At 38.1% G+C, this 14718-nt stretch overlaps 1 protein-coding gene across 1 annotated transcript; it reads right to left on the bottom strand.

Annotated features, from left to right (window-relative positions):
• Window positions 1-14038: 14038 nt before the first annotated feature.
• Window positions 14039-14344, bottom strand: LOC121482747 (small ubiquitin-related modifier 1-like). Its single transcript, XM_041740560.1, has one exon. The coding sequence runs from the start codon at window positions 14342-14344 to the stop codon at window positions 14039-14041; it is 306 nt and encodes a 101-aa protein (XP_041596494.1).
• Window positions 14345-14718: the final 374 nt, after the last annotated feature.

The raw sequence follows: 14718 nt of genomic DNA, 5'->3' as shown, positions 1-14718 counted from the left end.
TCCATTAGTGCTTTCTGAGATGATGGATATGTTCTATATTTTGCTTTCCAATACAGTAGCCAGTAGCCACATGTAGCTTTTGAGATTATGAGATGTGGCTAATGTGATTGAGCAAAGAAGGTTTTAATTTTATTTATTTTTACTAAATTCAAGTTTAAATGTACTAAATCATAGATAGCTAGTGTTTATCATACTGGACAGCACAATTCTAGACCATAACCCTCTCCTTCACTGTACTTGGCATCATTTTGACCTTGCATTTCTTAGTGTAATTACTTGACTAATTTCTCACTCCATCATTAAAGTTTAATCATCATATTCAAATAGGGCCATGTATATTTTTACTCATTTTTGAATCTTCAGCTCCTAGCCTAATAAATGGTAAAAAGCAAGTGCTCAATTAATAAATGATCGTGGTATGGCTGATGCATTAGGCAGCTTATGGGACACCTTTCCTTTAGTATATATAAATGTACGTGGCATGGAATTGTTTGGTGCATTGTGGCCAATGGAGTGACATCACAGGATGTGGGACCAGGATAGGGAAGGGAAGGGAGGAGAGTTTAGTGATAGTGAACTGTATTACAGAGAAAGGGCCATTGTGCATGCTTCCATTTCTAAGAATTCAGTAATTAACAGTGAAGTATTAAGATGTATTAATTGAGCCTCTAAGATTATTTAGAGTTTGTTTTTTTTTTTTAATATTTTGTGTATTCTCAAGAGACACACAGTGAGAGGCAGAGACATAGGCAGAGGGAGAAGCAGGATCCTTGCGGGGAGCCCGATACGGGACTCAGGGCGGGGATCACGCCCTGAGTCAAAGGCAGATGCTCAACTGCTGAGCCATCCAGATGTCCCTAGAGTTTGTTTTTAGAGTTTATTTGAAAATCACCCATTCATTGACTTAGATAAGTAAACACTGATTAGTGAATTGTCAAATTTTAAGTTCAATGCAATTTCTTGACAGCATGCTTTAACATAGGGATTCTCGGTAAATACATGAAAGCTTGAAAAGAAAAAAACAACAGAATTTGAATCACAGTTTTCCTTAACGTGTGTAGCATTCAGTCGTGAACTATGTGATTTGTTTCTTTTGCTTTTATATAGCTTCCTTTAGATAAAATTCTATATTTCTAATACAAACTCCAAGGGGACTTCCATACAGGTAAACAAATGTTGTTGAAAGGTCAGAAGCTCTCTTACTTGGGCCTTCAATACACGTATGTTTATGTATATAATTCCACATTAGATTTTTTTTTGCTGTTCTTAATATAATCCCTTTAATAGATGCACTTTTTGTTTAGAATAAAAATTAAGTTGCTGACCAGAGATCCTCCTCTGTGACTGTTAATTTTCTAAGAAGTAAGCACCTTTTAAAAATTTTTTTCAGGATACTTGTAGCAAATCTTTTGGTCCCAAATTCCTTCTTTTTGACCTTGCTCTCTGACTCATTCTACCATCACCTACCAGATCTGTCAAGAAAAGGAAAGTTAATAACCAGGTTCCAAGCCAAGAATGAGATTAGATTCACACTCAAGCGAGGGAAGGTGAGTTTTGAATTTTGAAAAGAAGCCCTTCAAGGGTCATGTAATTACTAGGGTGTTATCAAAAAATTATTACTGCTGCATATTCCTCATTTGGGAAGCGAGTGCCACGATGCCACAGGGCAGTGGAAAGTTATAAATGGTGACATGCAAATGAGTCAGGGAAGCACAGACATTGGTGTTCTCCTGCCCCATTTGCTAATGGAAAATGCAACATCAGAAAGCATGCCTTTCATGGAGAATGACATATCTAGGACATTGGCTGGGATTTATAGTCAACCATCTTTCTGCTGCTTCATTGGCTTTTACAATTCATTTCAATTCTCACTTATAGGAAAAAATCATGGTGCATAGATTAGCATATATCCCCGTCATGCTTCTTTTGGCTGCTTCTTTTACTTGTGATTAATTTTTAAAATTCAGCTAATTTATTTATGTGATAGTTCTGAGAATCATGACTTGGAAAGTAATTTTGCCTTCATCAAGGCTTGTCTCCATAACAATACTCTTACATGCTTTCACTAAGCAGTTGTTCTGCTCTTCAAATTCTACCTTGATTTAAACATCCACTCTCTTGTTTTAATTAAAGAGTCCTGGTTCAGATTTTTTATTGTCTAGAGAAAGGAAAAGAAGGATAAATAAAAAAAAAAAAACATGCCTCAGGACTAATGTATAAAAGGTCTGGAAATCACAAATCACTTGGTACTTCCTATATTAGAACATTAATTCTTAGGAAAATGTTTTATTCAGATTTAATCAGCACCTTGGAGATATCATCTGAATCTTTTGAGATTTTTGCAACACTTATTTCTGACCCAGTTTTTAAAATTTTTCAGGTGTTAAGGAACTACTACCTTCTGCACGTAAATAGGAAATCAAAACTATTTAGAATAGGTTCTATCTTGTTACCTACTTGACTGGTAGGTTTAAGCATTTTATTTTACTTTCACCTGTGGTAACAGTGATGCCACAGATTATATATCCTGGAACCAAATAATTGTGAAAAGACTAATTTTACTTACAGAGGCTTTTTCTAAAGCTCTAAGAACACATAGTATGTGAATATAAATTAAATCATTGGTGGTGTTGCTATTACATTATACTTCTGAACATAGTATCATAGTATAATTTCAATAATTACTTAAACCTTTCTAAACCTTTTTTTCTTCTATATATAGAAGAAAAAAATATAAATAATCTGTATAAATAATCAAACACATAAAAAAGTACAAAATCATCCTTTTTTGATCTATGTGAACATAGTATCATAGTATAATTTCAATAATTAAACCTTTCTAAACCTTTTTTTCTTCTATATATATAGAAGAAAAAATATAAATAATCTGTATAAATAATCAAACACATAAAAAAGTACAAAATCATCCTTTTTTGATCTATGTGATCTACAGTCATATATAACAGCTAGTAAAGAATTTTAAAATAATAATAATCTTAGTATCTAAGATACAGTATGTTGTTTTTTAGGATGCCACTTTCCATGGTAATACTTAATGTTACAACAACCATATGAGTTTCAAATTACTCAAAGTTATAGATTATGAAAGTGACATTTAGTTTAATATTTTTATAATCCATACTTCGTTAAGTAGCAAGAGTGGAAGACATACTCATGTCTTTTTGACTCCAGAGCCCACACTGTTTACCATTCTATTTCAAGGTCTTGACCTACTTTTTTTTTAATTGCATAAAAAGCCAGATTCAGTATTTTCAAAGACTGACAGCTGTATTGCTGAAGAAATATTGTCACAGTAGAACTAAAAATAGAATACTCATCATAGGACTTGCTAGTAGTGCTTCCCTTTCATAGGTATTAGACCAGTAGTATAACTTTTATAAAGACAAATGTTTCGAGAAAGATGAGGAGCTACCCAGGACTTAAGGAATAGAATGGAACTTGGCAGCAGTAACCGACAGCAGGTGTAAGAGACTATTCCTAGCCCTCTAAAAGGAAACCTCCAATCTTCGTGTCCATTTGGTCCAACAAATACCTGACCTCCTATTTCTGATGGCTTCTTACAAGACTCACACCATCAGTAATCCTACTTCTTTTGTGCCTTTGATCATTCTCTTCCATTGTCGCCTTCACGTAAGCTCAAATATCCTCAGAACAGGAAATTTATTTTTTAACCAGCACTACCATATATAATTTTCCCTTAAATATCAGATTCTTGAAAATGAGAATCTATTCTTCCCATTCATTCCTCAGTCTTCTGCAATTAGGGGCCAATTTCCAGCACTTTAAATATGCTGTAAAATCTATCCAGAGGAGATCTAACTCCCCACCCACTTCTATTCTCAAGTTGGACCCTACCATCTTATTTATTAGTTATGTTCCTAGGAAATTCATACCATTGAGCTCAGTAGTATAAACATTACTTAATGGAAAAAGGAGAGCAGCATGATAAAAAAAAAGTTTTATGGGTGTCAAAATCCTCTTATTTTAAAATGCCTGTGTGGCTTTGTCAGTAGAGCACATGACACTTGATCACAGAGTTCACGCCCCATGTTGGGCAGGGAACCTACTTTAAAAAAAAAATTGTAAGACAATAAAAAACAACCTTTTTATAATCCTTTTATTCTGTAAGGAATTTAAATTATATGTGTATAGCGATAATGTCTAAAAATTATTATGGAAGTCTAGAGTTTTTATGATTTATAGGTAGCTTATTAAAAACAAAACAAAGGAACAAAAATCTAAGAGAAGTAAACTATTTTTCCAATACCATTCAGTAATAGATCCAAGAGTCATGCTAATGGAATAACTCTAGTTTGCTCTAGATTTTCATCGGGCTCTCTTTATTTTCCTATCAATATTACACAGCTTAATAATGCTGACCACGCATTATATTTACAAAACACAACATCTCTTAGGCATTGTCTTTGATTTGCTCCTGTACTTTTTTTCTGAGCCTTGATGTCAGTTCACCATGGTCATCTTATTCCACAGTGTATTGCTTTATTAATTGATTGTGTTTTTGCTCAGCTCTTAACATGACTATACCTATTGAAGATAAATTCTTATATGATACTTCAGTAACACATTCCTATTTATCATCTTTTTCTATTGAAATTTTCCTCCTTTGCTCTCCTAATATCACTCTTCACTTAATTACCTTCCTAAATGTCAAAACTCCTTTGGCCATTCTCTTCTAATGCCCTGTTTTTCCTTTCCTATAACTTAAAGTCTTATACTACTATATTGACAAGTACCAAAGGACAAAAAAGCTGTAAATATTGAATGACTCTCAAGTTTTAGTGCCAAATGACAAGAATATTATGATTCTCTTAAGCTGGATTGTGGATTGATGTTATGAGTTGAGTTGTGACCACTAAAGAGTTATGTTGAAATCCTAACCACTACCACCTGCCCCTACCCGCAACTTATGGAAGCATCCTTGTTTGGAAATAGGGTCTTTGCAGATGCAATGCAATGAAGATGGATCTTTAGGATGAGTCCTAACCTACTATAACTTGTTTCCTTATAAATAGAGAAAAACACCATGTAAAGACAGAGATACACAGGGAGAATGCTATATGATGACAGAAGCAGAGATTGAAGTGATGCATTTGCAAGCCAAGGAATGCCAAATGTTAATATTTACCACCATAAACTAGGATGTAGAAGGAAGGATTCTCTCCTAAAGTTTTCAATGGGAAAGTGGCCCTGCTAATGCCTTCTTTTTTCTTTCCTTACCTTTTCTTTTCTCTTCTATCCCTTTCTCTTTCTTTATTTCTTTCATTCATTCATTCATTCATTCATTCATTATTTTAAGACCGTTATTAGCAGATGCTTGCCACTTGTTGACTTTTTTTTTAAAAAAAATGAAGTTGTAAATTTTAATTACAAATTTAAAAAGAGAGGGCAGCCCGGGTGGCTCAGCGGTTTAGCGCCGCCTTCGGCCTGGGGTGTGATACTGGAGACCCGGTATCGAGTCCCACGTCAGGCTCCCTGCATGGAGTCTGCTTCTCCCTCTGTCTGTGTCTCTGCCTCTCTCTCTCTCTCTCTCTCTCTCTCTCTCTCTCTCTCAATCTCTCTCTCTGATGAATAAATAAAATCTTTTAAAAAATTAAAAAAATTTAAAAAGAGGTTCTTAAAATCTCAATCAGATATAAAACAAGTTAAAAACCTTTAAAGGTGTATTGAGAAAAACTAGGTTTCAAAAAAAGTACATTTGTTGTTCACAAAAAGGATTTCTCTATGTAAAAATGATTTTTAAAAAACATGCTTCGTAGATAATGCAGATAGTTCTAGTTATATGGTCAGTGGGCAAAAAGCAAGCACATAATGTCTTCAGCTCCAGCCTTTTGTTCATTTCTTATTGCTGGAATTTCATATTCTTTTCTTCTCATTGAGTGACTAAAGTAGATGATGTCAGAAATGGTAAGCTGGCATTTATTCAGTTCCCACCTTCTCTGCTTCCAAGAGCAGCAGGTGGGTTGCCTGGTTTTGCCTACCTGCCGCCTTGTTGTTCAGGCATTTTTGGGCATCTGTATGGGAAACTAAATTTGTGGTGGTACCGATGTTGAGTGCTGACCTTGTGCTTCTCTGATTTTCCTTACCTTCTTTTTTTTTTTTCCCCTACCTTCTTCATTGCCCTTTCTAGACTATCTTGATGAGGAGGACCTAGTAGAATCATAGTCTATAACCCCCATACAGAATCTTTCCCTCTGGTCTGTCTTGCTGTCCTGCATCCTGGTTGTTAGCACCATCCATCCCTTCTCCCTGCACAGGAGGGTTGGGAAACTCTTGTCACTGCCCTTAAGGTTTCCCCATGGAATAAGGTAGGAATAATCGCCCATAGTAGGGCTTGTGCTATTTTTCCTGGCCTTGGAGAATACTCACTGACCCCTCATTCTTTTCCCTGCTCTCAATATTCTGCTAATGATGCTTGTATTTGCCTGGAGGACCCCAGCGACTTAGTGTCCTTCATGGTTAAGGTGTGCTGCATAGTAACTGTCTCCTGCTGTAGCTCCACCTTGGCCTGTAACATTTGCTGCCTTGATACTCTTTTGGCCTCAAGCACCCTCAGACTTTGTGAGTCCACCAGGGCCGCTGCTCCCACAGCAGTGGGGGGGGGGGGGGTGTCAATGGAAGGTGATGCTGTCTGGCCTCACTGCTCATGTTTGTGGTATGGTGACCAGGGCCGACTTTGGCAGCTGATGCAGTGACAGTGGTGGTGGGGCTGCTTAGGGCTCTCTTTGGTCCACTCTTCTCACACTAGGCCCTGATACCTTTATTTCATTAAGACTTCTAGCCCCCAAAACTATAAGACAATAGTCTATAGTTGCAATATACTATCGTCTTATAGTTTCTGTTGCTTGAAGTCACCCAGTTTGTGGTACTTTGTCACAGAAGCCCTAGGAAACTGATCGAGGTGTTGACTTTGGCTTACATTTCATAAATTCTATATTTGAGGGTCTGTTGAACACCCATGGGGAGATGGACCCATTTGGGAGATGAAGAGCAGACCATAAGAAGTACAAATCCAGTGTTTAGGGGACAGGTCAAGGTTAGATATGTGTCTCTGTGAAACTTCAGTTCATCAGCCATAGTTGAAATCCTGTAGAGAGGATATACGTATTGCATTAATTAAAGTCACCAGTGCTAGCCACTGTAACAACAATAATCCAAAAATCTATGATAATATAATCAAGTTTTCCGATTTACTTAATAGTTTATTTTTTTAAAGTATCTTTTTTTTTTTTAAGACTTTATTTATTGACAAGAGACACACAGAGAGAGAGAGAGGCAGAGACACAGGCAGAGGGAGAAGCAGGCTCCATGTAGGGAGCCTGACGCGGGACTTGATCCTGGGACTCCAGGATCATGCCCTGGGCTGAAGGCATGCTCTAAACCGCTGAGCCACCCAGGGATCCCCTACTTAATAGTTTAAATAGGGTTTCATCAGGGAGTCTTCCACAAGGTGAGCCAGGAATCCACTATCTTAAAGGGACCCTTCAGATTCTTTTTTGGATTCTTTGTAGTCAGTAGTCCAATGAGCCGAGAGAGTAGGATCATATAAGATACTTTATGAACCAGGCCTAATTTCCACTAGCTAGAGCTCAGGCACTTTCCCCAAGCTTAACTACTGAGGAGTGTGGGAAATAAAATCTCTCTGCTTCATCAGATGAACATCTCTTTCGATTCTATCACAGATATGCACAGAAACAAGTGTATGCAAGATGGGAAATGACCTGCGCATTTAAGCAAGCACAGCCAGGATTCTAGTATGTTCAGAAGAGAGGGAGAGTAAGTCTGTTTGGGGCTATGTGAAATCAGAAAGTACAGCACTATTTGTGTAGAATATTGAAGAAACAGTACAATTTGACCAAACAGTAATAGAAGGAAAATGACCGAGAGGAAGAAATTTGAATTATTAAGAGCCACAGAAGGAGACTGGATCACAGGATTTCTTTGGAAAATAACATTTGGACAGTTTAGTTAAGGCATATAAACCAGAATCCGGTTAAAATCAAAAGAGGATCTTTATATATCTCTAGTTAATGCCCCGATCAGTAGTAGGTTCACCCTTTCACTTTACCTTTGCCAAGTGGATTTTAAATTCTGCAGACTCTAATTTATTAAAATTTACTACTGAAGTGAGAATGACAGTTATTTCTTTCCACTTCTCAGTATGGGACCACAGTTTTATTAGAATGCTTGCCCTCTGAGCTCAGCAAGGAACATGTTATAATTAGATGAGTATTACAATAGAGATTCTGTTAATGGGATTTTTGAGACATAGTAAAAAAGAAAACCTACAAGAGTGTCTCCATTAGACTCTATATAAGAAAGGGAAACCTGTCTTAGGAGACCACTACAGAAATCAGCAGGAGTTAGTTAACTGAAGGTCAAACAAAATGACATGATAAGCCTTGGGGGATATTGTTAAAAGTAATCATGGCAGGTAAGAGACTGAGTACCTATGCATATTACAAAGACGAAAAGGAAGATGCGAATTAAAACATCAGAAATGCCCTCTTTCTTTTTGCATAAACTTGAATTCCACTTCTCAGTAAACAACATGAACATATGTTTTCCTGTACCCTGAAAATGTGAACCACAGGGCACCCTTTAATGTACATGTTCCACAGACAGTATTTAGAAGACGAATCTCACTTGAGCTCATGTAGCCTCTGCCTACTTTTTTAAGTGTATACAATTTTTCTGAATGCATAAAGAATATGCTCATTGTTAAAAAAAAAAAAAAAACTTAGAAAAGGAAGAAAACATAAGATAAAGCACATAAAATGCCACAGATCCAAAAAACTCTCATTTTTGTTTTTCTATTAACTATTCATATATAACATATGAATGTATCCACTGTGATTATTTATATCTATTTTTCTTTCCAGTGTTTTTCATTGAATATTTTGAATTGGTTGCTCCTTATTTTTTTTCATTGACTTCGCTTTTTTCATTATCTTAGAAAAATCATGTGAAACAGCTTTAAAAATAATTACAGGAACTTCCATCTGATCTGTCTGAATTTCCTCAAAGGGAAGGTAAAGAAAATGAAGTCAATTATTTTTTACTCATTCAGCACAAGTCTGTACTGTCCTTGTTCGGATACAGAAAATAATATTCCCAAAGAAGAGAAAGCACACATAGGATGAGGGAGCTCCACGTGGGTTGAAGCCTTCCTTCTTCTCCATGGGCCTGCCCTTCGGCCTTGTAGGGATTTCTCTAAATACGCTTCACTTAGAAGAGGGCAAGGTGAGAAAGGGCAGGAATGAGCAAAAACCTTATCCCTTGATCACTTTGTAGATTTCTACCTCCGAACCCAGGCTAACTGGAATGAAACTCTGCTCATAAATGCTGACCTTTCTACATATTCAACTCCTGTCCTCAAGATTAAAAGAGTTCCCTCTGAATTTGCTCTTGCCCTAGCATTTATCTCTGAGTAACCACAGGCAATTGATCCTGGTATTCAAACTGACATGACTTTAGGATTTCATGCTGTACAATGCTTGTAATAATTTACAGCAACAGGGAAAAAAGGAAATAACAGAATTGCCGCAACATCAGTGTTGTGCTTTTTCCCATTTGACCTGGCAAGAAATTATCAACTCAGCCACAAAAGAGGACAACTAAGGTGTTAGGAAGGTGAAAAAATGCTGTTGTAGTGCCGCCATTTATCCCAATAATGGGATGAGTGTAGACTGTTTGTCCTGTTGGATTAGAGTCTAGATTTCAGCAGGATTCCTTTTTCTGCCCCTTTCAGACTTGGATTGTTTTTGTGTAGGACTAATACAGAAAAGACTAACATAGAATGAAAGCACATCTTTTTTTTTTTTTCCAAATGCCTTCATAGACCTAAAATAAAGTATGTATGAAACAAATACTTCCATATATGCTGTCTTGAGCCATAAGCATATATGAAAATTAGTCTTACTTTAATAATCAATCGTTAATATGTCCCCAGTAAGATTTACTGCCAGATTTAGAAGGACAGAAATAAGTGATGAATTTAGAAATTCTGCTGACTTAATTTTGAAGGGATTGGTTCATATGTTTTTTCATATCCTGATTTGAGGGTTAAAAAGTTAATAGGTTGATTATGGTTGCATCAAGTCAGATGATAAAAATTTTCTTATAAAAAGTGGGTGATAACAACACACTTGGATATGTACAGGATTAATAATTGAGAATTACTTACATGCATGATTTCCATACATGATTCATGACCCGTAACTGTGCCCAAGAATTGCATGACAGTTGATCAAGATTTGAAATATGGTCCCTGTCGTTTGCATCTTTGTGTCTTTGATCACAAATTACTTCAGTTGGCAAATATTACAGTCTGTTTTTTTCTTTTCTGCTTTATTTACATTTTTTTCACCATAATGCTTTGTGTTTGTTTTGGTGGTGTTCTGCTTATTTATTTTTAAATACATAAATGAGCAAGTTCTCTGATAGAAGAGGAATCAAGGTTTTCAAGCTGATTTTTCCACCTCAAATGAAAATCATTAAAGTGGACACTAAATAGCAATGAACATGATCCTCATTTGACCCACTTATTCTTTTCATGTCCTGAGATAGATCCTCAATAACTACATGACATTGTGTGCTATTCTTCATAATTTTTAGGGTTATACGTTATACAATTTTAAAAGAAATTTTTAGATATATCCTCTAAACTGATAGCCATCACCATTTCTCCTCTGGTGAGTTAAGTTTTCCATTGCAGAAGACAGAGTAAAATCAGATAGATGATAGGGGATTGACTTATTTCACTCAGCATAATACCCTCCAGTTCCATCCACGTCGAAGCAAATGGTGGGTATTTGTCGTTTCTAATGGTTGAGTAATATTCCATGGTATACATAAACCACATCTTCTTTATCCATTCATCTTTCCATGGACACCGAGGCTCCTTCCACAGTTTGGCTATTGTGGACATTGCTGCTAGAAACATCGGGGTGCAGGTGTCCCAGCAAAACCCCTGGTTCTTATAAATCATGATATACAATGGCTTCAACTAAAGTCCTTGCTAAATTTAATCAAGAACATTCTGCACAAATGACTATCCTTTATGCAGCAGTAGGCACTAGTGGCTGGCTTGCATAGGTGCATTTATCCTGGTATTAACAGTGAGGTATTGGTGTCTATGTGCTGTATTTCTTGAGCTTTAAAACATGCAGACAGGAAGCAATCCAAACAGTTTATTTCCACATAACTGAGTAAAGTAGCATCAGATCCTAAAATGTAGTCCTTGCCCGCTCTCTAATGGTATGACCCAATCTAGGAAATGACCACAAAGCTCTTAGATGTGCTTTTAATATGAATAGTGACCCTACTTTATAAAATAGCATTCCATGATATTACTTTCTGATTAGACTACTGCAGGATTTTTTTTTCAAGTAATTTTTTTTAATAGTTAAACTGAACTATTTTCAGGCTTTTCTCCATGCAAAGCAGGAGAAATATAAAGGCTCTTTTTGATCTGGTGTCTTGTATTAATTTAAATTGAATCTTCACTATTTGAATTTATTGCAGCAGATGTCCTCAGCTACCCAATTATTTTAGCACAATTTGGCACATATATAATTTTAAAAGATCTTGTATCTAGGCGAAGCATTTAATTTCCTACCAAATTAATCCCTTTGGAACATTACGTTGGATGCCATGGTGATTAAAAACAAGACTCTTTCGTAACAGCAAGTTGCTCCAGTAAATACCCAGTACTGTGCACAAATGGAAGATTTGCATTTATTTCCTCTGTTATATATGGTGCAGGTTTTCTTATTACTAATTATGTACTCTTTCTCAGCTATTTTTAATAACAATGTATGCTGTGCCCTTTCCTAATTCTGGGTTTTCCTCTTCCATTTAAAGGAGATGATATGCTTTTCTTGACCCTAAAATGGCAATGAATGTTGGGTTAATCCAGAATTCCTCAGCAATGTGGTCAGGAACAGGAATGATAATAGAACTTTATGTTTAAGATTTTGCTTAGCTAAGTGACCTATACCTCAATATGTATTTTTAGCAATTAATGAAAATAAGTTAACGTGTCCCAGTTACTATTGCTGTGTAACAAATCATTCTAAGACCTTTTAGAGTGAAACAACCATTTTATTATATGCACAGATTCTGTGGATTAGATTCTTAGGTACAGCATAGCACAGATGGTTTGACTGTGATCCATGATGTCTGGGCCCTCAGCTGGCAAGACTCAAAGCTTAGAGATGACTTCATGGCTGAGAGCTCTGCAAATCTGGAATTTCTTTCATATACATGTTTGACACAGAGTCTGGTATTATCAAGGTCTGGAAATTCAGCTGGGAATATTGGCTGTAACACCTGTATGCAGCCTTCCCTGGTATTTTTTTTTATTTTAATACCATGGTGCCTTGTTTTTGAGGTAAAGGATCTTAGAGGAAGGCATGCCAAAATCAAGCATTCCAAGAGTACCAGGTAACAGAACCTCAGAATTCACATGGCATTATTCCCTCCAAATAGCTATATGCCCATCCCAGGAGTCAGTTTAGATTCAAGGAGAAAAGACAGACCCCACCACTTAATAAGAGAAGTTGAAATGACTTGTGGACATACTTTAAAACCACAACAAATGTGTCATCTAATAGAGTCAGTAGATGATAATTTTTTGTGTATGTTTAAGATTGTTGTGGTCTATATATAACATTACACATCCCTGGACTGTTAAGAGATGTGAAGTTCAGGTAGATTACACAACAAACTATTCCCCATATATGTTATGGTCAACTTTGCTGCTTTTTGTTTTTTGCTTTAAAAATATTTTATTTTGGGCCCCCTGGGTGGCTTTGTCATTTAAGCATCTACCTTTGGCTCGGGTCATGATCTTAGGGTCCTGGGATCCAGCCTTGAGTCAGGCTACCTGCTCAGGGAAAAGTCTGCTTCTCCCTCTCCCTGTGCCCCTCCCCCCCAACCCTTTCCCCTGACCAGCCCTCTGACCCCTCCCTCTGTCTCTCCTTCCGCCCCTCCCCCACCCCCTTCTCTCTGACCCCTCCCTCTGTCTCTCCGCCCCTCCCACTCCTTTCTCTCTGACCCCTCCCTCTACCTTCTCCCTCTGGTCTTCTCTCTGATCCCTCCCTCTACCTTCTCGGTCTGGCCCTCCGTCTGGCCCTCCATCTGCCCCTTCCTCTGCCCCTTCCCTCTGACCCCTCCCTGAGCCCCCCTTGCCTCCCTCCCTCTGCACCCCTCCCTCTCTCCGTCTGCCCTCTCCCTCTGCCCCAACCCCCTACCTACACCTGTGACTACTCCCTCTGAAATAAAATCTTAAAAAAAAACATACCCCAGGCCAAAAAGAACAAGAAAAAATAAAAAAGACAAGTGTTTTATTGAATATAATTCTGCATGAGTATCTTTATTAACTGCTAATGAAAATTAGGACTTTCTGGGGATCTTCTGATAAGACTTTTAAGATGTTCTCTCCTTAGCGAAGCCATCTTTGGAGTTAGTCATTATTCTCACGATCACGGTTATCTCAACTTCAGCCTGATAGTTGTCTTCCTTTGGTCCAGACACTCAAATGCTAAAAGTAGCTTCAAGTTAAGGAAAAGTCATTTTTCACCATTCAGTTCTCTGAAAAACTTCCATCTCCCACTGAGAATCATAGTCCAGGAGTGAAGTAGTCACATGCCAGAACTTCAGGGCCAGTTGGAAAGTCATTTTGATCATTGGCATCGGTGGATCTTCTTTATCACCTGCCTGAAAATGCACAGCCCTGGAAAAAGTGGCCTCTCTGTGCACATAGGTGATTGTTAAAAAGGCGAGGCCTATATAACAGGGGCTAAGGTTTGATGACCAAACCCAGCACAATGAAAACGAATAATCATGAATATTGGGCACTAGAATTCAAAGTATCAGATACCTTTAAAGAGATGTGGTGTCCGTTTTTAATTCCATCGTGAACACCACATTATTAAAGAACTATATTCAGAAATAGAAGAGGGTTGAGGGGAAGGGGAAAAAGGCAGAAGAATATCTAAATCCTTCCCTGATCCTCTACTTGTTCCTCGTAGACTCGGATCACATCATCTTCCTCCATGTCCAGTTCTTTGGGGGTGTGATTATCGGCGATTCTCTGCCCATCAAAGAGAAACCTGAGCGTATTGATGGTAACACCCCGCCTTTGACAGTACAACTCCTTGAGCTTCTTCAGATGGGTCGTCACTTTCAGTTTGAAGTGAACCTCACTGTTGTCTTGTCCAACGACTTTGAGTTTAATGAATTTTCCTTCCTTCTTGCCCCCCAAGTCCTTGCTGGAAGAGCTTGCCTCCTGGACCTCCATCGCGGCAGTGGCGGCTTCGCCCAGGGTCCCCCTCGGCAGGCGCGACCCTCGCTGCGGCACCTTGCGGAGTCCTCTCTGGTCGACCAGCACGACGCCCGGCCTGGCCCGCTCTGCCGGCCTTTGAGCCCCGCTTCAGAATTCTTCATTACGTGTCGTCATTTTCCTTTATGACCCGTCGGGGGACGTGGGCCGCGTCCTACCTTGGCTACCAATGGCTACAACTCAGCAGCAAGCTGAGATTTAAACAGTCGGGATCCCTGGGTGGCGCAGCGGTTTGGCGCCTGCCTTTGGCCCAGGGCGCGATCCTGGAGACCTGGGATCGAATCCCACGTCGGGCTCCCTGCATGGAGCCTGCTTCTCCCTCTGCCTGTGTC

Source organism: Vulpes lagopus, chromosome X, assembly GCF_018345385.1.
Source record: "Vulpes lagopus strain Blue_001 chromosome X, ASM1834538v1, whole genome shotgun sequence".
NCBI lineage: Eukaryota > Metazoa > Chordata > Mammalia > Carnivora > Canidae > Vulpes > Vulpes lagopus.
Note: the sequence above shows the minus strand (reverse complement) of the source record. Positions and strands in the feature narration are given on the sequence as shown.